We start from the raw sequence: 23,589 nt of genomic DNA on the forward strand, positions 1-23,589 counted from the left end.
GTGATGCTTGTTTCCAAGGTTACGGAAGTTATTCAGAAGATTGCACTGTTGATCTCATGGTACATACACAGCGATTGGTCCATGGCACAAACATCATCCATTGTGATCCTTATCATCTGTAGGTGATCTTCCCCACAATGTACATCCATCTCCCCCTCCCCTTCCCCCCACAACTACCCAACCTCACCCCACACCTACTCCCTCCCCACAACTCCCACACCTCACCCTACACCCTCCTGACCCCACCTCACTCCACAACTCCCTCCTGACCCCACCTCACCCCACAACTCCCTCCTCACCCTACACCCTCCTGACCCCACCTCACCCCACAACTCCCTCCTCACCCTACTCCCTCCCCACCCAACCTCACCCCCAACTCCGACACCTACTCCCTCCCCACCTCACCCCACAACACCCACCTCACCCTACTCCCTCGTCACCCAACCTCACCCCACAATTCCCATACCTACCGCATCTCACCCCCTCCCGACCCAACCTCACCCCTCACCTACTCCCTCCCCACCTGACCCCACAACTCCCACACCTACTCCCTCCCAACCCAACCTCACCCCACAACTCCCACACCTACTCCCTCCCCACCTCACCCCACAACACCCACCTCACCCTACTCCCTCGTCACCCCACCCTAACCCCACAATGCCCCCATACCTACCGCATCTCACCCCCTCCTGACCAAACCTCACCCCACACCTACTCCCTCCACACCTTCCCCACCTCACCCTACTCTTTCCCCACCCAACCTCACCCCACAACTCCCACATCTACCCCCATCTCACCACACAAACCTCCGCCCTTGCCCTCCATCACACCCCACCTTCCAATCTGCTCTACCAAGCACCTGTTGGAAGCCACACCAGCCCTCTGCTATGTGCAGTTATCATCATCTACTGACAGTGCCTTCCACACAACTGGCTTACAGACTGATAGTGCATTCCACACCACCATCTCTCAAGCTGATACCGCTTTCTGCACAACTGCCTCACATACCTGCATCAGCTGTCCAAATATCCAATGGTTTGGTTCCATGGGGTTATTGATGTTGCTTGAGACTGGGCCTGCCAGTATTTATGATGGGCAATTAACCCACATCAAGAAGCAAGCATTCTCTAAGATCATACCTTATCTGCATGCAGTAGCTCCCAAGCCTGAATGTCTTGTCCATGTGTTTTGTCCAATTATGGGGGTCATGGGTGGCCCAGTTGTCTAAGGCGCTGTGATTCGCTGTGCAGAGTAGCATCCCTTGGGCACACCAGAATCCTATGATTGTGGGTTCAAATCCTGGTTCGCCCCGATTATGTTTCTAGGTTTGTCAGCACCAACACAATACCTGTGCTCGAGGGTTTTACCGAAGTGGTAAACGTCTGAGACCTGCATCACTTCAGGCTTTTCTCCCACATTATAACTGGAATACTGTTAGAAGCTGCGTTAAAGCCAACTCCCTCACACACTCACTCATTGGGTGTTCGGTATGGAAGAAACGTAGATTTTCTGACCAAAGTTGTTGCCGATGAGTCTTTGAAGTAAAAGCTATGTGTGTCTTTTAGTAGAGTTGAGATGGTTACTTGCCTCAAGAAAAAGGGATTCAAAGTGTGATTTAAGTTTGTGTTCAAATAAGTTCATGAGTGCCTAGCGTAGTATCGGGTCATGGAACCTCACTCACCTCTCCAGTACTGGAAACAGTGAGGGTGGACTAATGCCTACCGTATTTTCTTGAGTATAGTGCGCACTTTTTTTCGAAAAAACACAGCTGTGTAGAAGGGGGTGCGCATTATACACGAATTATGAGTTTGGATGTTTTTTTCCCCCATGGAAAGACATTACCGTGAGCACGAAACACCGGGAATACCATGTCAACAAATCCGTACTGTAAGCAAAATAATTATGTAATTACACTGTCTGGCTATAAAAAGTGTTCTTTCTATATCTGGACTTATGTTTGTAACTTATTTCATTGATTTTATTCAAAATTCCTTATAATATTGTTTTTATTAATTTCGGCGAAATCGTGTGTGAAGCGATCGGAAGATCGCACAACTCACCGTTATTAACAGCAACGACGGTCAGAATACCGCTATTGACGCCTTGAAACAAACTTTAGTTGACAGAGAATGGATACATATATCATAAATGACATACTTTGACTCGTTAAAAGTCCTATTTGTTCTTGTTTGACGATTCTATGTCAACATGAAATTCTCGCGATCACGTGATCATGTGCGCGTGAGCCTTGACGGTGACTGGTGAGACATGTTCCATGTAAAAAATAATACCCGGGAATAGCGATCAGCTGCTTCGCTTAGGGTTATTATTATTTTAAATATGTTTAGTAAAGGTTGCATATAATTAAGAAAATAATGGAATATATTATTCCTGATAAATAAAATAGTTTCAGATACAATTGTTGCCGATCCTTGCATTAAAAATCTTATAAAGTTATATCATTGGGTGTGTCTTGACCGAATCACCGGTCGATTCCAAGAAAACGTGTGTACAGCTGATTGCTGTTTCCAGCTTAGTTTACGAGAAAATACGCAAGGTAATCTTAATCCCTAAATATAAAACAATGCCTAGCAGAACAATAAATACTATTTAAACGGTAAATAAACATGTCTGGTGATTTTTTATCTCAAATTTCGAATTTGTACTGACGAAGTTTCTCAGCACCCGTTCGTTTGCCGGACTTCGCTGAAAGGGTACGGTGTAAAAAATTTCTGCGCATAATATTCAAATTTCTTTTTTTTCCAAAATATTGAACCCGCTAGAGGGGGGTGCGCATTATACATGGGTGCGCACTATACTCAAGAAAATACGGTATATGCAGACACTCCTCTTGTCACATTGTCAGTATATACCCATGGATTTAACACGTCCACTGGTCCGTTAGTCCAAGACTAGTGAAAATCTAGAGGGACGAGTTGTTTTCTCCCCATATCTGGGGCAGTGGGGTGGCCTTGTGGTTAAAGTGTTCGCTCGTCACACCAAAGGCCCGGGTTCGATTCCCTGCATGGGTTCTATGTGTGAAGCCCATTTCTGGTGTATAACCATACTTGCTCAACTCTCCCCAAATCTAGTTATTTCACACACACCACTCATCTCTGAAATGAGCTGCACGGGGATGACTAACAGTGTCTACGTTCATATCAGATGTGATTATCTGACAATTATGTGTTAATTATTTTCACTCTCTTGATGTGTTGTTATTTTAAAAAGGGTGAAAAAGAGTTCCTGATTCCTTACTCTCGATAGCAAATCTGATAACAATTGATTAAAATTTTGCCATCTCAGCGATTGAATCTTTGACTCAGATGAGACCAGCAGGCTGGGAAATGTGCTCGCTCATATGTGAAGTGGTTGTTAGCTAGATTAATTCCTCAGATAGCTGATGCTTCCTTCCTCTACTATCAGTAGTTGTAGGGGAAGCAGTACAGGCAGATATGTTTCCGTATCACCGGGGCAGAGTGGAACAGGATTCCTTAACACAAATCTCCAGAAGATTTAATTTTATTTGGAAATTGCAGAATATTCACCACTGATGCACTCCTGCAGGAACTAACCTTTGAACCCCAAGAAGAAGTGAAGATTTGAGTAATTCCTTAAGTTAAAAGATGTTGCTATGTTACCTGTATTTTTCTGCTGTATAATATATATACCGTATATGACCGCGTATAAGCCGAATTTTGAGGACCAGAAAAAAGATTCTGTAGAAAGGGGTCGGCTTATCCACGGGATACACTTTCATGATAGTATTTTTCAGATCGTGATCTGTCAGAAGCATCGGCTGAATGACGGTCCGATAGATTACAACTTCCCGAAAGTTTGGAAGTTGTCACGACTAGAGCCATTATTCTTATAAATTATCAATAAAGTTATTATTATACACCAATGTTGTCATTATTAAAAAAATGTTATGCATGTTACTCCTTCCGATAATAAGTTTTCAATTGAATGTTCAAAGTTTATCGTTCTTTGTAAACTCCACAATCTTTACATGTAACAATATATGTAATTCACAGCTATAATATATAATCCCCAGATAAAATCGCCAATAGCTATTACGTACGTTTTGCAAAGTTCATAAATTGATAGTGAACAAGTGTCTACCTTTATTGAAAGAGGCAAATAAACAACTGTATCGGCGAGTTATTCCGTTCGCCATTTGCAAAAACATGTGATCAGCTGTTTCCTGTGACGTCACGAACGGTGACCACTGTGATTGCTTCCTGTTGTTTAAAGCAACACGGTACACAAGGAAATGAGCATTGATAATAACGGGCCGATTGGTATTGTCATGTTGTTTACACAAACATTTTCAAGTTGTGGGTGCTTAGCGATCGTGTTGGGAGTAGGGGCTTAATTCCTTTGTTTTCGAGAGATTAGTTTAATAAACTGGAGAAGCCTGTGAGTAAGTGATGGTCATTCAATGTGTTCATAGTATGATAGTTTATTTAATTCAATTGGATTAACATACAATAGTGGTGTAAAGGGGGTTATAAAAGTTGGTATATTTTTACAGACTGACATTTCATCGTGAGTTTTAAACGAAAACGCCATGCTTACGATGCTGTTTCAAACTGCGAATCTTCGCTCCAGCTGATATATTTTCTCACGGGTTCATAATTCTATATACACCGATTCACAAAATGGCGCTTGGTTGTTGATGGCAACATATAACGATCATTATGAGATTAAAAAAGCCCACGAGAAACAGCTTCCCACATTATGAAAGTGGATGACTGGTTTGTTAAATCTTTATTAGAAATAATAATGACTTTTTCAATATAATTACAACGTTTTTCATCTTATATTTTTTAATATCTGCGAGTACCGGCACATGTCTTGCAGTCCGACTTCGCTGTCTTTTTTGTCTTTCAATTCCTGATTCGGCTTATCTGCGGGTCATATCATTTTCTTTCGTATTTCAATGGTCAAATTAACACCTCGGCTTATCTACGGGGTCGGCTTATCCGCGGTCATATACGGTATGAATACAGTGATCCAACGCTACCTTCGGGGTCCAAATAATGGATGAGCGTTATAGATGATCAGCGGTTTAACGAAGGTCGAGTCGTAGGTGGTAGATGACTAACAAAACAGTATACATGCTCTGCCTACCTAACACGATCTACGTTGCACGTTTCAAAAAAGATTAGACTAGAAGTTATTTATGATTCATAGTGTAAAAAAAGATTTTGCGAGTATTAATATGCGCTTTAAAAAACCCAACACATCGTATCCCTTCAGGTGAATAAGCAGGTAGGTAGATCTATAACAAACTTGGTAAATAAAAGTATGAAATTTGATATAAAACATCACCAGACATGATGATTTACCATTTGAAATGTAATTCCTGCTCTCAAAGGCATTGTTTTTTATATGCAGAGATTACCGTGTGTATTTTCTCGTAAACTAAGCTGGAAATAGCGATCAGCTGTGCACACGTTTCCTCCCAATCTACCGGTGATTCAGTTACAACGTACCCAGTGATACCACTTGAAAGAAATTTGATGCAATGGTCAGAAGAAATTGTATCTGAAATTATTATTTTATCAGGAATAATATATTCCACTATCGTGTTATTTTAGTTGCAGCTTCCACCATATATACTTAAAATTATGAGAACCACAAGCGTAGCACTTTGGTACAGATTGTATGCAGGATATTTTTTCACGTATGGAACGATTTTGACCAATCAACATGTATTTCGATTATGAAAACGTTATGTTGACATTTAATAGTCAAACTGCCTCAAATATGACTTTTAGTGAGTCATGGTATAGAATTTATGATATGTGTATCCATTCCCTGGCAACTAAAGTTTGTTTCAAGGCGTCAGTTGTGGTAATCTGACCGTGGTTGCTGTTGATAACGGTGAGTTGTGTGATCTACTGATCACTTTGCATACGATTTCGCCAAAATTATTGTAAACATTACTATAATTATCGAATGAAATTTTGAATATAATTAAAAAATACATTGCAAACATTAGTCCAGATAAACAAGGAACGTTTTTTTTTATTACCAGATATTATAATAAAAGGATTAAATTGCGTACTTCAGTTCGGATTGTTGACTGGTATTTCCGGTGTTAAGTGATCAGCTGATAATGTTTTTTGAGATGGGGGAAAACATCGTATCATTGGAAAACTTGAGTTTATTGAAAATGTTAGTAAATTTTGGGAGCCATGCTTTACCGCGTGCTATAACCGAGTTAGCGCTATATTGAAGGGCGCAATAACGAGGGAACACTATAGGTTTGTTAAGTTTATGATTCTCAGTTCAAGGCTGGACAAACAGTTCAGTCGATGACACATTTGTAAAAGGGAAATTAAGAAAAGCGTACCTGCTACTTGACTGTGGGTAATATAGAGATTAAGATACCTGCTACTTGACTGTGGGTAACATAGAGAATAACTTACCTGTTACTTGACTGTGGGTAATATAGATAATAAGATACCTGCTACTTGACTGTGGGTAATATAGAGAATAACTTACCTGTTACTTGACTGTGGATAATATAGAGAATAACCTACCTGCTACTTGACTGTGGGTAATATAGATAATAAGATACCTGCTACTTGACTGTGGGTAATATAGAGAATAACTTACCTGTTACTTGACTGTGGGTAATATAGATAATAAGATACCTGCTACTTGACTGTGGGTAATATAGAGAATAACTTACCTGTTACTTGACTGAGGGTAATATAGAGAATAACCTACCTGCTACTTGACTGTGGGTAATATAGAGAATAACTTACCTGTTACTTGACTGTGGGTAATATAGAGAATAACTTACCTGCTACTTGACTGTGGGTAATGTAGAGAATAACTTACCTGCTACTTGACTGTGGGTAATATAGAGAATAACCTACCTGCTACTTGACTGTGGGTAACATAGAGAATAAGATACCTGCTACTTGACTGTGGGTAACATAGAGAATAACTTACCTGTTACTTGACTGTGGGTAACATAGAGAATAACTTACCTGCTACTTGACTGTGGGTAATATAGAGAATAACCTACCTGCTACTTGACTGTGGGTAACATAGAGAATAAGATACCTGCATATAGAGAATAACATACCTGCTACTTGACTGTAGGTAACATAGAGAATAACTTACCTGCTACTTGACTGTGGGTAATATAGAGAATAACATACCTGCTACTTGACTGTGGGTAATATAGAGAATAAGATACCTGCTACTTGGAATTATGGATTATCTGTCCCTCATTTATTCGCTCGGTTCAGTTAATCCGTAATTCCTCGTAGCTTTTGGGTTATTTTGTATTAATTCAGCATCAGCTCGATAAATCCCTCATTCCTGCTTCCCATGCAGATGCTGTAGCAGCAGTCCAATTGCTTTGAATCTGTGGAAATAAAAAAGAACAACAGATTTACTTGACAGTCAGTGAATAAAAACATGGCATTCAAAATAATAACATGGCAGAGAAATATCGGAGCTGTGTATTTGTGTTGATTCTAAGCAAGGAAAAGAATCTTTAAGAACTTGAGTAATGGTATTGATTTCAATCCTCCATCTGATTGTTTGAAGGGTAATAGTTTGTGATGGACTTAATTTGTGTTGACAGCTTCGGTGTGAAATGCTGTTTCCTGTTGGGGTTGTTATCAAGTGAACATCTTGTCACTGTTGTCACACACCGACTGAATGTGTGTGTTTGTCATTCTCAGTGTTGTCTTGTACAGACTTCAGCCTCCACCTTCAGCAGTGTCTGTGTCGGACCCTGTAGAGTCGTGCTGTACAGACTTCAGCCTCCACCTTCAGCAGTGTCTGTATCGGACCCTGTAGTGTTGTGTTGTACAGACTTCAGCCTCCACCTTCAGCAGTGTCTGTGTCGGACCCTGTAGAGTCGTGCTGTACAGACTTCAGCCTCCACCTTCAGCAGTGTCTGTGTCGGACCCTGTAGAGTCGTGCTGTACAGACTTCAGCCTCCACCTTCAGCAGTGTCTGTGTCGGACCCTGTAGTGTTGGTTATACAGACTTCAGCCTCCACCTTCAGCAGTGTCTGTGTCGGACCCTGTAGTGTTGGTTATACAGACTTCAGCCTCCACCTTCAGCAGTGTCTGTGTCGGACCCTGTAGTGTGGTGTTGTACAGACATCAGCCTCCACCTTCAGCAGTGTCTGTGTCGGACCCTGTAGAGTTGTGCTGTACAGACTTCAGCCTCCACCTTCAGCAGTGTCTGTATCGGACCCTGTAGTGTTGGTTGTACAGACTTCAGCCTCCACCTTCAGCAGTGTCTGTATCGGACCCTGTAGTGTTGGTTGTAAAGACTTCAGCCTCCACCTTCAGCAGTGTCTGTGTCGGACCCTGTAGAGTTGTGCTGTACAGACTTCAGCCTCCACCTTCAGCAGTGTCTGTGTCGGACCCTGTAGTGTTGTGTTGTACAGACTTCAGCCTCCACCTTCAGCAGTGTCTGTGTCGGACCCTGTAGAGTCGTGCTGTACAGACTTCAGCCTCCACCTTCAGCAGTGTCTGTGTCGGACCCTGTAGTGTTGTGCTGTACAGACTTCAGCCTCCACCTTCAGCAGTGTCTGTGTCGGACCCTGTAGTGTTGTGTTGTACAGACTTCAGCCTCCACCTTCAGCAGTGTCTGTGTCGGACCCTGTAGTGTTGTGTTGTACAGACTTCAGCCTCCACCTTCAGCAGTGTCTGTGTCGGACCCTGTAGAGTCGTGCTGTACAGACTTCAGCCTCCACCTTCAGCAGTGTCTGTGTCGGACCCTGTAGTGTTGTGCTGTACAGACTTCAGCCTCCACCTTCAGCAGTGTCTGTGTCGGACCCTGTAGTGTTGTGTTGTACAGACTTCAGCCTCCACCTTCAGCAGTGTCTGTGTCGGACCCTGTAGTGTCGTGCTGTACAGACTTCAGCCTCCACCTTCAGCAGTGTCTGTGTCGGACCCTGTAGAGTCGTGCTGTACAGACTTCAGCCTCCACCTTCAGCAGTGTTTATCTGTGAGGGTTGCAATACTTATCTGTGAGGGTTGCAGTGTTTATCTGTGAGGGTTGCAATACTTATCTGTGAGGGTTGCAGTGTTTATCTGTGAGGGTTGCAATACTTATCTGTGAGGGTTGCAATACTTATCTGTGAGGGTTGCAGTACTTATCTGTGAGGGTTGCAGTACTTATCTGTGAGGGTTGCAGTACTTGTCTGTGAGGGTTGCATTACTTATCTGTGAGGGTTGCAGTACTTATCTGTGAGGGTTGCAGTACTTGTCTGTGAGGGTTGCAGTGTTTATCTGTGAGGGTTGCAATACTTATCTGTGAAGGTTGCAGTACTTATCTGTGAGGGTTGCAGTATTTATCTGAGAGGGTTGCAATACTTATCTGTGAGGGTTGCAGTACTTATCTGTGAGGGTTGCAGTACTTATCTGTGAGGGTTGCAGTACTTATCTGTGAGGGTTGCAGTGTTTATCTGTGAGGGTTGCAGTGTTTATCTGTGAGGGTTGCAATACTTATCTGTGAGGGTTGCAGTACTTATCTGTGAGGGTTGCAGTGTTTATCTGTGAGGGTTGCAATACTTATCTGTGAGGGTTGCAGTGTTTATCTGTGAGGGTTGCAATACTTATCTGTGAGGGTTGCAATACTTATCTGTGAGGGTTGCAGTACTTATCTGTGAGGGTTGCAGTACTTATCTGTGAGGGTTGCAGTACTTGTCTGTGAGGGTTGCATTACTTATCTGTGAGGGTTGCAGTACTTATCTGTGAGGGTTGCAGTACTTGTCTGTGAGGGTTGCAGTGTTTATCTGTGAGGGTTGCAATACTTATCTGTGAAGGTTGCAGTACTTATCTGTGAGGGTTGCAGTATTTATCTGAGAGGGTTGCAATACTTATCTGTGAGGGTTGCAGTACTTATCTGTGAGGGTTGCAGTACTTATCTGTGAGGGTTGCAGTACTTATCTGTGAGGGTTGCAGTGTTTATCTGTGAGGGTTGCAGTGTTTATCTGTGAGGGTTGCAATACTTATCTGTGAGGGTTGCAGTACTTATCTGTGAGGGTTGCAATACTTGTCTGTGAGGGTTGCTGTACTTATCTGTGAGGGTTGCAGTACTTGTCTGTGAGGGTTGCAGTACTTATCTGTGAGGGTTGCAGTACTTATCTGTGAGGGTTGCAGTACTTATCTGTGAGGGTTGCAGTACTTATCTGTGAGGATTGCAGTTCTTACCTGTGAGGATTGTTTTTCAGACAAGGATGCACTTGAGGAGAAGGAGCTGAACAAGGACAACTTGGATGAGCCAGTGAAGGAAGGCAGGGTGTCCCCACCTACGGAACTGGCGCTCAAACAAGCCCAGCTTCTACAGTCCAGGGGAGGTAACTCTCCAACGGTAGGTGCATGTCTGCAATATTGCAATTTAGTTTCTACTTCGATTGAAGAGATTTGGTTGCACCTAAAACCTTTGATGTGTTTTGTCAGTCATATGAGTATTTTGGAGGCCGTCCCCATTTCCGTTATAATTTTTTGTCCTTGAACAGAGACTTGAATTTTGGGGCTACTGTTGTTTTTCTCAGGCCATACAGGGAATAATTTTTTTTTTTTATTTGGTAAAACCAGAAGCGAAAATGTATTTTTACAAATTATCTTCGGGGACAATTTTTAATTTTTTTTAATAGAAATTCAAGGTCCCCATTTGTCAGTCATATGAGTATTTTGGAGGCCGTCCCCATTTCCGTTATAATTTTTTGTCCTTGAACAGAGACATGCATTTTGGGGGTACTGTTGTTTTTCTCAGGCCATACAGGGAATAATTATTTTTTTTATTTGGTAAAACCAGAAACAAAGATGTATTTTTCCAAATTATCTTTGGGGACAATATTTATTTATTTTTTATAGAAATTCAATCCCATTTCCCAAGATATCTCTCTGTTGTTTCCTTGGTAAAAATGTCAGAATAAGATTATATGAAATAAAGTTTGAATTGGAAAAATTGATACCTCATATCTCTGTATCTCCTGAAGCCAGTCTTTGATGATGAACATGTCTGTGTTTGACAATCAGGTTGGGGGTACAACGATTACGTCCCCGCTCGGGTCTCCAGTGATGCTTGGAGAATATGCCCCCGAGTCTCAGCTCCCGCTCAGTTCTCACCACCAGATGCAGTTGATACGACAACAGTTGGAGCAGCAGCAGCACCAGACGCAGGTTGCCATAGCGCAGGTGCACCTTCTCAAGGACCAGTTGTCGGCGGAGACAGCCGCAAGGATTGAGGCACAGGTACTGTGTTCTCCAGTCAGGGGACATTTTTTGTCACATTTGTAGATGTCACTGGGTATTTGTTGCCATTTAGAGTTCAAACTGATCCCCTGGGGCGGTGACGGGTAGCTTAGTGGTTAAAGTGTTTGCTCGTCACGCTGAAGACCCGGGTTCAATTCCTGAGATGGGTACAATGTCTGAAGCCCAATGTCACTCACTCACTCACTCACTCACTCACTCACTCACTCACTCACTCACTCACTCACTCACTCACTCACTCACTCACTCACTCACTCACAGCAACGTATACCTGTCAATGTACTTATAGACCGGTTGGTCAGGCTCGGTGACTTGGTTGATGGTGTATCGTCGTACCCGCCAGAGTGGATCGTTGCTGATAGTATCAATCACTGGTTTGTCTGGTCCAGGCTGGATTATTTACCTGCCACCGTAATATTTGTTTGTTGTTTAATGCAATATTTCAGCTATATGACAGTGGTCTGTAAATAATAAAGTCTGGACCAGACAATCCAGTGATTGATATCATGAGCAATGATCCACGTAATTGGGATACAATGACATGCATCAACCAAGTCAGTGAGCCTGACCACCCATTCCCGTTAGTCGCCTCTTACGACGAGCACAGTTGCCTTTTACGGCAAGGATGGGTTGCTGAAGACCTATTCTACTCCGGATCTTCACGGGTAGATCCCACTTAGCGGTGACTTGACTTGCTACAATGGATAGAACAACTACGTGTACTCATTGGGGCAGTGGGGTAGACACGTGGTTAAAGTGTTGAAGACTTTGGTTCCATTCCTCACAATGGATAAAGCCTTCTTCTGATGTCGCCGGATGTGATATCAGTCTGTGACTTTAGCTACTAGTCCAAAGTCCCAGTCTAGTAATATTTCTTTCAGTGTAGTAAGCTTCCATTCATTAAGACAAAAATCTTATGAAAATCATGTCATGTGACAGGATCAGGGTAGTAGGCTTCAAACTTTTTAGCATAGACGATGATATGTCAGTAATGGGAAGAATATTGCTAAAACTGGCATAAAAAACACTCACTCACTCACTCACTGGGTGTTCCAGGCTCGAGCTCACCAGCTGCTAATGCACAACCGGGACCTCCTGGATCATGTGACCCAGCTGGTGTCCCGCATACAGGACCTCGAGATCAAGGTCAGCGGCGTGACGTCATCGGAGGTGCTGTTCCAGACTCCACCACAGGTATGGACTGGATACTGTGTGGTGTTGGCCTGTGTGTTAATCGGGACTGTGTAATTGAATGATGTTCATGATATTCCCCTGATGCTAGATCCATATAAATAACAATATTTGAATTAGCAGATAAGACTGCTGGGTCTGCCAAGTTGTCCGAGTGTTGTCTGCCTTTGACTCAATAAGATCCCTGTCTGCCTTGACGAAATCAAACACGCCACTGTGCTAACTATTGCATTTTTACAACAAAAACAACTACCTTTTCAACCATATAATCTTCTTGCAAAAAAATACATTCACCAGTCAAGCATTAAGAAAACTCCATTATGCTTTCCTTTTTTCATAAAAATATTGAAAGATGTATGTAAAATAGAAAGATTTATCGCAAAGAAAAATGGTAGTATTAATAGATTCGACAGAAAATGGAAGGAATTATCAGCCTACTTATTATAATTTCTCAGTCAATCAATATATGTACGTACTTATATCTGATCATGTTTTAAGATTCTATGAATGACTACACGTATATACCTCATGTACCAATTGAAATAAAAAATATTTAAAAAAAACAAAAAAACTATTGCATGCTGTGTTTCAGGTGCCGATGTTGCCGGACCCAACAACGCCACGCCCTGGACCAGTGTACATCCCCGAGTTCCGCGAGGTGGACAACTCATACATCAGCAACGTGTCCGACAATGCGTTGTTTGAGAACACGAAGGCAGGCCTGGACACAGACTCGCCGGACAGTGGCCATCGGGAGATGTCGTCCGAGAGCCTGTCCTACAACCTGACCCACGCAGAGTCCAATGGCTGGGGCGTGCCCTACGGCAGCGCCGCACCACCCACCACACTCGCTAACAATATCAATGGCAATCCTTTCAGGAACTCCTTCACAAACAATTCTGATGACGGGAGGAAGGAGATGAATGAGGACAAGGTGAAGGTCATCACGCCCTGTCCGCCTCAGGATGCTAGCGGGAACAGACTGGATCTGAAGGTTGGAACCAGCCACACTCCAAAAATCGATCCACCGCCCAAATTTCGTAGACCTACGCGAACAGCACATGGTTCATCCAGTTCTGGAGATCGTGATTCAAACGCCAATATTCCGTCGGACAGTGATTATTATTCAACATATGCCAGTAGCAACACCAGCACTGTCAAGAGTAGTCATGGCAACCGCTTTGACAACTTCAACGACAACCGTGATGTGCATACGGTCGGGTCGCCACGCCAGAAGCTTGACCTGAAGGTCAACAACCTGAGCAGCAGTCCACAGCGCCCCCTAGGGATGACCGGTCAGAACCGGTGGAGGATGCGCATCAGTTACACCTCCGATGACGCAAGTGATAACTCGGAGGAGTCGAACACTCCGTCACAGACCGGCCCTCGCCGACTGGACGCGATGACTCTGGATGAATTTGAAGCCTTGAGTAGTTAACCCTGTAGAGTCCTGTTTGGACGTCAGTAGTGCTTTTGTTGACCCTCAACGTGTCCGTGCTGATCCTAATAACTCCTCCTCCGGAGTCTGTCTGCTACACATTTTTTATGTGGCCAATTGTTCACGTAAGAATTAGGGCTGGTACAATACACCAACTGTCAGATCCGATACGTATCACGATACCTTGGTCACGATACCTTGGTCACGATCCGATACGAATCATGATACTTGCATGTGCTCTTATCTGTGGTGTGTATCATCTCTTTCATAGACAGGATAGTCAAACACCTGACACACTGACGATTTACAGATAGCACTGTCAAGTATGGCGCAATGGATGAAAATATTTACTTATTCACTACAAATGTTTACTACTAATTAGTGTTTGGTGTTACAGCCAATAAAGTAAACATTTAAGGTATGAATCAATATTTTTTACTTTGTGCGTGAGTGTGATTTATTCTTGTATCAGGAAGTAAAATAAAGCGATCCACCAATTCATCAGTGTATCGTCCCAGCACTAGTAAGAATCACGTGTATCATGCCAGGCAGGGCCGAGTATCACCTGGTATCTTGCGATACCATTTGTATCACAATACGGACTGACGATACTTCTGGTGTCACGATACATCACATCAAATAGTAAGAAATGATGAAATCACTGAAATAGAACTCTTAATTCAAAAATTTATGTGTTGACATCTCAAAAACTTTAACAAAGAAAACGAGTTCCTGTTTCTATTTATAGTGTATCGCAATCTCACAAACTGACGATTCAAGTATCTAGTGTACCTAAGTATCGATGATATCGTAGGTATCAGTGAATCGTTACAGCCCTACTGGCCGCCTATCATATCACTGCAACCCCGATCACATCTGTATACTCAGCTTTCAGCTATGTATATTGTACCCAAATTGTTCAGATGCCTATTGTTTCAGTGTTCAGGTATGTAACCTTCTCAATGATGTTTTCTTGTTTATCCTATTCTCCGCGACTTGTGTTCAAATATCATCCAATACTCCCAGCTCCTGTGTATTGCACTCAGACTTTATCATTTAGATTTGTTTTGTGGCATTTTACACCATAGTGCTCAGATTTGTAATATTTTAGAAAAAATATACTTTTTGCATATACCCCTTTGCATATCGTATTTACGGTGTACATTAACTGTCTCAATTGTTTACCTCTGTATATAGCACAAGCATTTTGACACTTGTTTGCACAAGTGTGTCACAAAGTATGTCTACTTGTTTACTATATGAACACTCTGAAGCCATGTATACACATATATACACATGTTACATACAACACGTTGCTATACCAGCTTTATAGCATGTAGTGTTGCAGCGTGGGATTTTTTATCTATACTTTACAATTAATCAGTTTAAAATCAAAGCGTTTTACTTTTTGGAATTTATGATTTGTAGGATACGACCTCAGTTGGTGATGATAGAGAGGTCTGTGTATATCTGGATGTGTTCTGATGTGCTGTCTTTGGTTTCTCATGTCGACACTGTATGCAGTCACGAGAGGAGACAATTGTCCCCCCACCCCCCACCCCCCGCCTCCCCTTCTCGACAGGAAGGAGAGTTTGTAAGAAAATAGTTACATGGGTGTTACCTAATATTCTCAAACAAATACATCTGTATCATTCACATATAATCTTGATAATCATACCATATGTGACGTAATATTTTAACACTTTGAATGTAAGAATACAAATAATTAGTATTTGATGGCTTTGCTGTGTGGATTAGTAAGTTTGAGATGATGATGACCACAGCCACCATCCTCTGTATCTCCTGGGCACCAACCCCTGGATACTTCGTTGATGCATGTCATCGATCCCAATTGTGTGGATTCATGTTCATGATGTCAATCACTGGATTGTCTGGTTCAGACTCGATCATTTACATACCGCCGTCATATAACTGGAACATTGCTGAGTGCGGCGTAGAACAACAAACCAAACCATTCCTGGTTCTTGCGATCGCAGAGTACCCAACATTTCACTGACCAGGACATGAAGACATCCTTTCCAGCAAAAAGATTTCTTTTGTGTGTCAGTCAGTTTTTCTATCTTGGATTTCTCGCAACCATAATCAATGGCATTGGCCAACCCAACAATGAGGCTGGTTTGTAACTCACATTCTGATTGGTGCGTAAGATCTAGTAGCGTAGCCAATCCAATTGGCAGATGGCAATCAAGGGCAGGTAATTTGAGGCTGCGAGAACCAGGGAATGGATCCAGGAGTTAGTGCAGGTTTACCAGAATGTTGACCACTTGAACACTGGGGTTTCTGACTACAGCACATGGATAAATGTTTATTTTGTATTTGAAGAAATATGAAAATATGTATATACAATTTATATTTTGTCTGATGTTTAGACATGGAAGGTTTGCTGCCATATTCTAGTGAGCCTTGAGTAAAGGGTATGCTTGAACACGGACGTTTCTAGACTGGTGCGGCAACTACCTGATCATTAAAACCCCAAAATATGGAAAATTATTAACGAATGAGAAGTAGAAATTCTGCTGATTGTTTCTGCCTGAAATAGAGTTTGTTGAAAAGAATTCTTTATTTGGCTGTTGAATAATTCTATGAGACCTTGGTCCACTTGCCCAGAACAATCTTAGCGCTGTGATTATTGTAAATCCTTACGATTGTGATCTTAGGCTTTGGCCTCAATCGCCATCCACTTGCACAAAGCGATTGAAGGCTAAGAATATTGTAAGCTACAATCGAAAACTTACAATTGGTCCGGACAAATCTTAAGTAGCTAAGATCGTTGTAGTCCCTGAATAAACTTGACAAAATGGTGTGCAAGACAGGGCTTATTTCAAATAAATAATCCGCTTTATGTTCAAACATTGCCTCTTTATTTTGTGAAACTTTATGATTCGAATCTACACTTCTACAACACGAAGAAGGCACTACAGATTTAACGTAAGAAATATTGTTAACTGTGATAGTGAACCACATAACTATCGAGTCGATAGCTAAAAGAACTATTCCCTACCGATTCAATGCTGAAAGAAGTGTGACACAACATACCTTTTCACTAATCAAGGGAAGGATGAAAACCTAAGTCTTCTGCATGCGATTTGTAATGTCCATGACCTTTTAGATCAATCAAGGGCAGCTAATCTTAGTTTATACTTTAAATGGGAGTGGTTTCCCTTTGTACAAGCCTGTAGCGTAGAATCTACCTTGCTCAGTGTATTAATGTTGTAGAATCGCTGAGCTCCCCTGTATTTCTTTTGGGTCACATTCATGTCAGTTATTTTGTCTTTGGTTTATCATTAACTTAATCTACAAATAAATACAAGCTGAAGAGCAAAATCGTACGTTTTAATCTAAAATCGAGTGGGACGGGGACAAGCGTTTTAATAACTGAATTTAAAAGGAAAAAATACAGATACTCATCAAACAAGCAAATACACATGATGAGACATTTGAAATTTGTGTAAAATGTCCCATAAATAGCAAAAGTAAAATTCACACTTTTTAAAAATAATTATGAATATAGTTAATACCCAGTGAATATATATTTAACAACTGCTTTCTCAAAACAGTATTCTTATTTCCTGTCCATGCATTCTTGAAATCCTCGTCTTTCGGTGTTTTGAAAAGGTAATCATAACATCCTTTGTTACAGCAGCGAAACGAAAACAAGGATATATTAAGAATTTGTTTAAAAGCTCCCCCAAATAGATGACCATCCTACATTTACTTGTTATGTTATCAGGACATACTATTATTATTTATTTTAATGTTTATAATAATTGGGTCGGTAAATAATGTATTTATTCGTATTTCAGTACTTTTAATAAAACATGAGTAGGTATTTCTCTAACAATTCCAAAATCATGACAGTATTAATGCCGACAAAAATATATGCCATCATACTAGTAATCATTTCCTTCAATTAACTGTGCAAGGTGCGATGGAGGGAGGTAATGTTGTGTGTCATTACCGGATCCACTTATTGTTTGCGCAGCAAGGTATGCGCGTCTGCAGACATCTGTAGACGGGTCGAGTTTAAGATATTTGCACCTCCACCGTTGAAGATTTCAATCTTAGCTAAGATCATGATGTTAAATCCAAGCCGTCTTACAATCGCGCAAAGATCAGTTTGTGGATGTGGAATAGGACAGTTGTATGGTGATTGTAAAGTTGACTGTAGGCGCCTAAGATAAGTTGTAACTAAGATTGTTCTGTGCAAGAGGGCCCTGGATATATTGAGAATGACAAGTACGATATGTTCATAAGTAAAGTTTGAATTAATCCACCATTCTGTATGCCCTGTGAAGGTGAATGGATGTTTCTGAGGTGCACCTTGACTGGGGACTCTCGGTGAGACTTTGATAGGATTTCCATGAGAAGCTAGCCACGTCCAACTATATTTTTCGTTGAGGGGTACAAACAGGAAGTGGGCGTGCTTCTCCTCTGAGGCAACTGAAGAAAGGAAAGCGTTTCGGCCAACGGTTGCTCTGTCCGTCAGGGTCCATCTGATGTCCTGCACATCTAACCGGGGTGCTCAAGATGCAACTCTGTCATCCAGACTGAAATGGGACTGGATTAATGAAACATGAACTGTTTTGTTGAGAATCAGATCTCATTGTATACCAAATCTTGTTGAAATGAAAGATTATGTTAATGGTAATTAATTGTAATAATTATATTTTATAATGGTAAAAAGTATTCACATTGTTATATACCCCGGTATATGTTTTTACTGACTTTACTAGACTGTTAAATGTTGATGTTGAAGATACTGATTAGATTTAAGGTTTGACAAATATGTATTTTACTAGCTGTTTCTGTTTGAGATAACACATGTACAGCATGTAGAGATGAGATAAATGATTTGTTTAAATGTTACTTTTGCATAAAAGGGGTGCTCAACCAACATAGAATTGTTATTAACACAATATTATACAAACTTTACTTTTTTAAGGACAGATATATGCTTACTGTCTGCACCTACAGGCTATATGATGTGGCTATGTACAACGTTGACACTTCAGCTGTGGCTATGTACAATGTTGACACAACAGCTGTGGCTATGTACAATGTTGACACTTCAGCTGTGGCTATGTACAATGTTGACACAACAGCTGTGGCTATGTACAATGTTGACACTTCAGCTGTGGCTATGTTCAACATTGACACTTCAGCTGTGGCTATGTACAATGTTGACACCACAGCTGTGGCTATGTACAATGTTGACACAACAGCTGTGGCTATGTACAATGTTGACATTACAGCTGTGTTATGTAGTTTTATATATGTACAATGGTGATTACTTAGATATATGCACCGAGTGAGATATGAATTGTTTATCAGCAGGTGAGAGTATCACATGCCAGTGGAGACATGTGTGGCTATTTTTCTACCTACTCTGTGCTATATGTTTGTACTGTGTGAGGCCAAGTCAGAGTGGTATGACTCCGGACACAATGATCCTATGCAACAGGGTTATAAGCTTATGTTATAACAGCACACTTGAGTATTTTGTCCTAGAGTCCAGCAGTACCCAGGCATTTAGGAGTGTGTCTCAGAAGGTTGGGAGATTCTTATATAAGGTACAAGAGAATAAAAATAAATGTCCACGAAATCAGTACACAAATGTCACACCCTCTCTTTGACATACATTTAATAAGTACACACAGTTCCTGATGAACCCCTCATGTTTCTTGTGTGCAAATTGATTTGTGGGTTGCTATCACAAAAATGCAGCCCTCTTTTTCCATAAAACTGTTAAGTAAAGCATCTCGTTGAAGTGATAAAAAAAAGTTTACAAAAAATTACATGTGAATGAATCATCTTTTTGTGACAGTTTATCATTAGTTGAATGTTTAGGCTAGATAAAGTACCCTTCATTCTCACACATCTTTACTTCAGGTGTGTACACGGACAATGATTATAGCAAATAATTAGGACTGGATTTCAAATGTTTTCAAACTTAATTCTAATACTTTATGGACTAATGGACTAATTGTGTTAATCTCCAACCTGTGCAGAACTTTGAACATGAATGTGAAGGGAAGACCCAGAAAGCATGAAGACAGCATTGCTGGAAGCACTCATTAATTACTCCACCTTAATAAGATAAGGGACATTCAGCAGACAGTGGGGGAAACAGGATGTCAGAAGCATTCATAAAATCCCCAACATAATATTGTTAAGTCACATTCGGCAGAGGCAGTCATAAAAGGTGCCGCATCATTGATTGAAGTAAGATTCAGCAAATAATACTTAAGAAGAGCACTTAATATCGCCAGCATGTTTAAGTGAAGTAAGATTTGGCAGATTGTGTTGAAACGACACTGTTGGGGGAATTCCCAGAATCTCCAGCATAATTATGTGAAGCACGACTCAACAGTTGGTGTGGGGAGGTTTTTGTGAGGTTGATGGCCATGCAAGTCTTTTAATACTTCAGACTACAACGACAGGTAAAGAAGTCAAGTTTACCCCTTTATAAACAAAATTGATTTTAAACTTGCATAAATTACATTGGGTATTATTTAATACTTTACTGCTGGAAACAGTCACTCTGCTCAAATTAAAGATCCACCCTCTTGTAGTGTCATCCCTCCCCAGTACCAGATGCCAGCATGGTACTATACCTACTTAGTAGTCGATACTTACTTAGTACTAGATACTTAGTACAAAACAATGGTCTTTGATAGTCTTTTGGGACCAGATCAATAAGAACCACCAAGTGAAGATCATGTGAATATAAACCCACTTATCATGTGAAAATTAACATTAGTGAAATGAATACAGATTCTATCCATCATCATCTTATTTACAAAGATCGAGAGTTAGCTCATTGCTCATTATTAACTATTATAATTTTTGGAGACATGATATGATAACTGTAATGGGTTTTCTAAGTAATGTGTGAGTATGGGTGAAATACAGAATAAAATACTACTGTTATATTTTCATAATTAATTGTTATGATTAACATGTCGATGATGATGATGATGATGCCAGTGAGGGGATCGAAGCGAGTGAGGGCTTGCAAAAGAAGGTATATATGTGTCATGAGTGAACAACGCCATAGAGACTGTTTACACAGTTGTGTATCTTAATGAATTATGATCTGGTACACCTACCAGGTGTACATGATGTAAATGTGTTACGATATGTGTAAGTTGCATTCTACTTCATATATACAGGATGTGAAATTGTGTTACAATTTAGAGTAAATTGCGATGTTATACATCTACACTGTAAGTGTCTGTGAATTAACAAGAGTGTTTGGGTGACGAGCAACATGTCATGATGAGCTAGTTCTTGGCAAGAAGCACTACAAATGTTACGATGGTCTTTACAAGAGACATTACTTAAGTGTTACGATGAAGGTCTTTGCAAGAGGTAATACTCAAATGTTACGAGGAAGGTGTTTGCAAGAGGTAATACTCAAATGTTACGATGAAGGTGTTTGCAAGAGGTAATACTCAAATGTTACGATGAAGGTGTTTGCAAGAGGTAATACTCAAATGTTACGATGAAGGTGTTTGCAAGAGGTAATACTCAAATGTTACGATGAAGGTCTTTGCAAAAGGTAATACTCAAATGTTACGATGAAGATGTTTGCAAGAGGCACTGCTCAAAGGTTAGGATGTGTTAAATCTAGTCAAGATGTATTGAGTGTGGATTACCAAATAGAATGTATCTAAAAGATGTGTGAGGAATTATGTGGTATCTTTTACACCAGACTTCCTCACTGCAAGAACGAGGTGACAGTCCCCCGGCAGGTGTGACATGGTGACACAGTCCAGACCATTGTTGATGTCACCGGGAACATGTACAGAATCATTGTAATATAAGCCCTGTTCATGTTGAATAAAACAAACCAAATAGAAGTCTGACAGCTTTGTGTTCTATTTATGTCTTTGTGTGGAGTATAAGTTTTTTTTGTGTATGATCAGTTAACAGTTCTGAAGGTCATATAAGACAGACAAGTTTATTATTGTCACACAATTCTGAGATGCCCACCTGGTGACCTAGTTCCACATCACACCATTGTGAGATACGATTTAGCACATATAACCTTTGTGACATCACACCATTTTGCACATAAAACCTTTGTGACATCACACCATTGTGAGATACCCACCATTTTGCACATAAAACCTTTGTGACATCACACCATTGTGAGATACCCACCATTTAGCACATAGAACCTTTGTGACATCACACCATTGTGAGATACCCACCATTTAGCACATCAAACCTTGTGACATCACATCATTGTGAGATACCCACCATTTAGCACATCAAACCTTGTGACATCACACCATAGTGAGATACCCACCATTTAGCACATCAAACCTTGTGACATCACATCATTGTGAGATACCCACCATTTAGCACATCAAACCTTTGTGACATCACACCATTGTGAGATACCCACCATTTAGCACATCAAACCTTGTGACATCACACCATTGTGAGATACCCACCATTTAGCACATCAAACCTTGTGACATCACACCATTGTGAGATACCCACCATTTAGCACATCAAACCTTGTGACATCACACCATTGTGAGATACCCACCATTTAGCACATCAAACCTTGTGACATCACACCATTGTGAGATACCCACCATTTAGCACATCAAACCATCAGCATGATCAGAGGGGTCGTTATGACCAAATCATCTGGTCAGTTTTGACGGGACAGTAAACGGAATAAGAGAGGCTGTTGACGGGGTACTCCCCCATATACTCAGTATGGTGTTGATGTAGCTGCGGTAGCTGATGTAGCTGTATCGACTCACTGGTTCCCCGTTCGGTTCTGTGGGTCACCACTTAGGACTTGGGTTCCCCGGGTTTGAAAAGTATAGGACTTCCATCACTTCTATATCTCCAACTGGTTACAACCTATACAATATTGGGGTAAAGACGTACTGTATGTGATGGATAAAGCACTCCTCCTTGGTTATGGTCGAGAAAGTAAGAGCGAGGCAATCCGGTATGGGCAATGCCGAGGAACAAAGCCAACCAGGGAGTGTACTTTATCTCACTTATAAACCATGTAAATGCAAGAAATAACAGAAACAAAATAAGAAAACATTGAGATCTCATGGTGAAACAGTATAAAAGGAATATGATCAAAGCATGTCATGCAGCATAGACTAAACTAACTCATGACATTTAAAATTGAACATTCTTTCGTACAGTACACAAGTGCAATGGAAGGGTTGATTATCTCCCTTAGATCACACAGCCAGTTTAAGCATTACATTATCTTCCTTTACTCAGGGGCAGTGGGGTAGCCTAGTGGTTTAAGCGTTGTCATGCCAAAGACCCGGGTTCGATTCCCCACATGGGTACAATGTATGAAGCGCATTTATGGTGATATGGCTAGAAAATTGCTAAAGGCAGCATAAAACCATACTAACTCACTCACTCACTCAATCCCATTAACTCAATACCTTTATGATAGTCTGACTTTGTACACATGTAACATAGTATTCTTTGCCATTATGTCTAATACATGTGTACTTCAAAAATACTGTAACGTGGTAACTCTGTTAACTTCTACAGTGATCCTGGTTATCCCTACCAACTACAAGTACTATTTGTAACAATGTCACTAGGCCTAATAAAGAATACCAGAACAATTAATACAAGAGTTTGCCACTAACGTGGCTATATCCCCCACAC

The 23,589-nt window shown here is 41.0% G+C and overlaps 1 protein-coding gene across 2 annotated transcripts in view; it reads left to right on the forward strand.

The window, feature by feature from the left end:
- The window catches only part of LOC124145607 (carboxyl-terminal PDZ ligand of neuronal nitric oxide synthase protein-like), a 220,329-nt gene extending 198,550 nt beyond the window's left edge, over positions 1-21,779 (forward strand). For both annotated transcript variants that reach the window (XM_048389687.1, XM_048389688.1), the window contains exons 7-10: positions 10,223-10,362; positions 11,034-11,249; positions 12,324-12,461; positions 13,051-21,779. In XM_048389687.1, coding sequence (XP_048245644.1) covers positions 10,223-10,362; positions 11,034-11,249; positions 12,324-12,461; positions 13,051-13,896 — 1,340 coding nt within the window. In that variant the 3' untranslated portion in view covers positions 13,897-21,779. The remainder of the gene's footprint in view (positions 1-10,222; positions 10,363-11,033; positions 11,250-12,323; positions 12,462-13,050) is intronic.
- Positions 21,780-23,589: the final 1,810 nt, after the last annotated feature.

Source organism: Haliotis rufescens, unplaced genomic scaffold (assembly GCF_023055435.1).
Source record: "Haliotis rufescens isolate VD_foot unplaced genomic scaffold, xgHalRufe1.0.p SCAF_8, whole genome shotgun sequence".
In the NCBI taxonomy this organism is placed as follows: domain Eukaryota; kingdom Metazoa; phylum Mollusca; class Gastropoda; order Lepetellida; family Haliotidae; genus Haliotis; species Haliotis rufescens.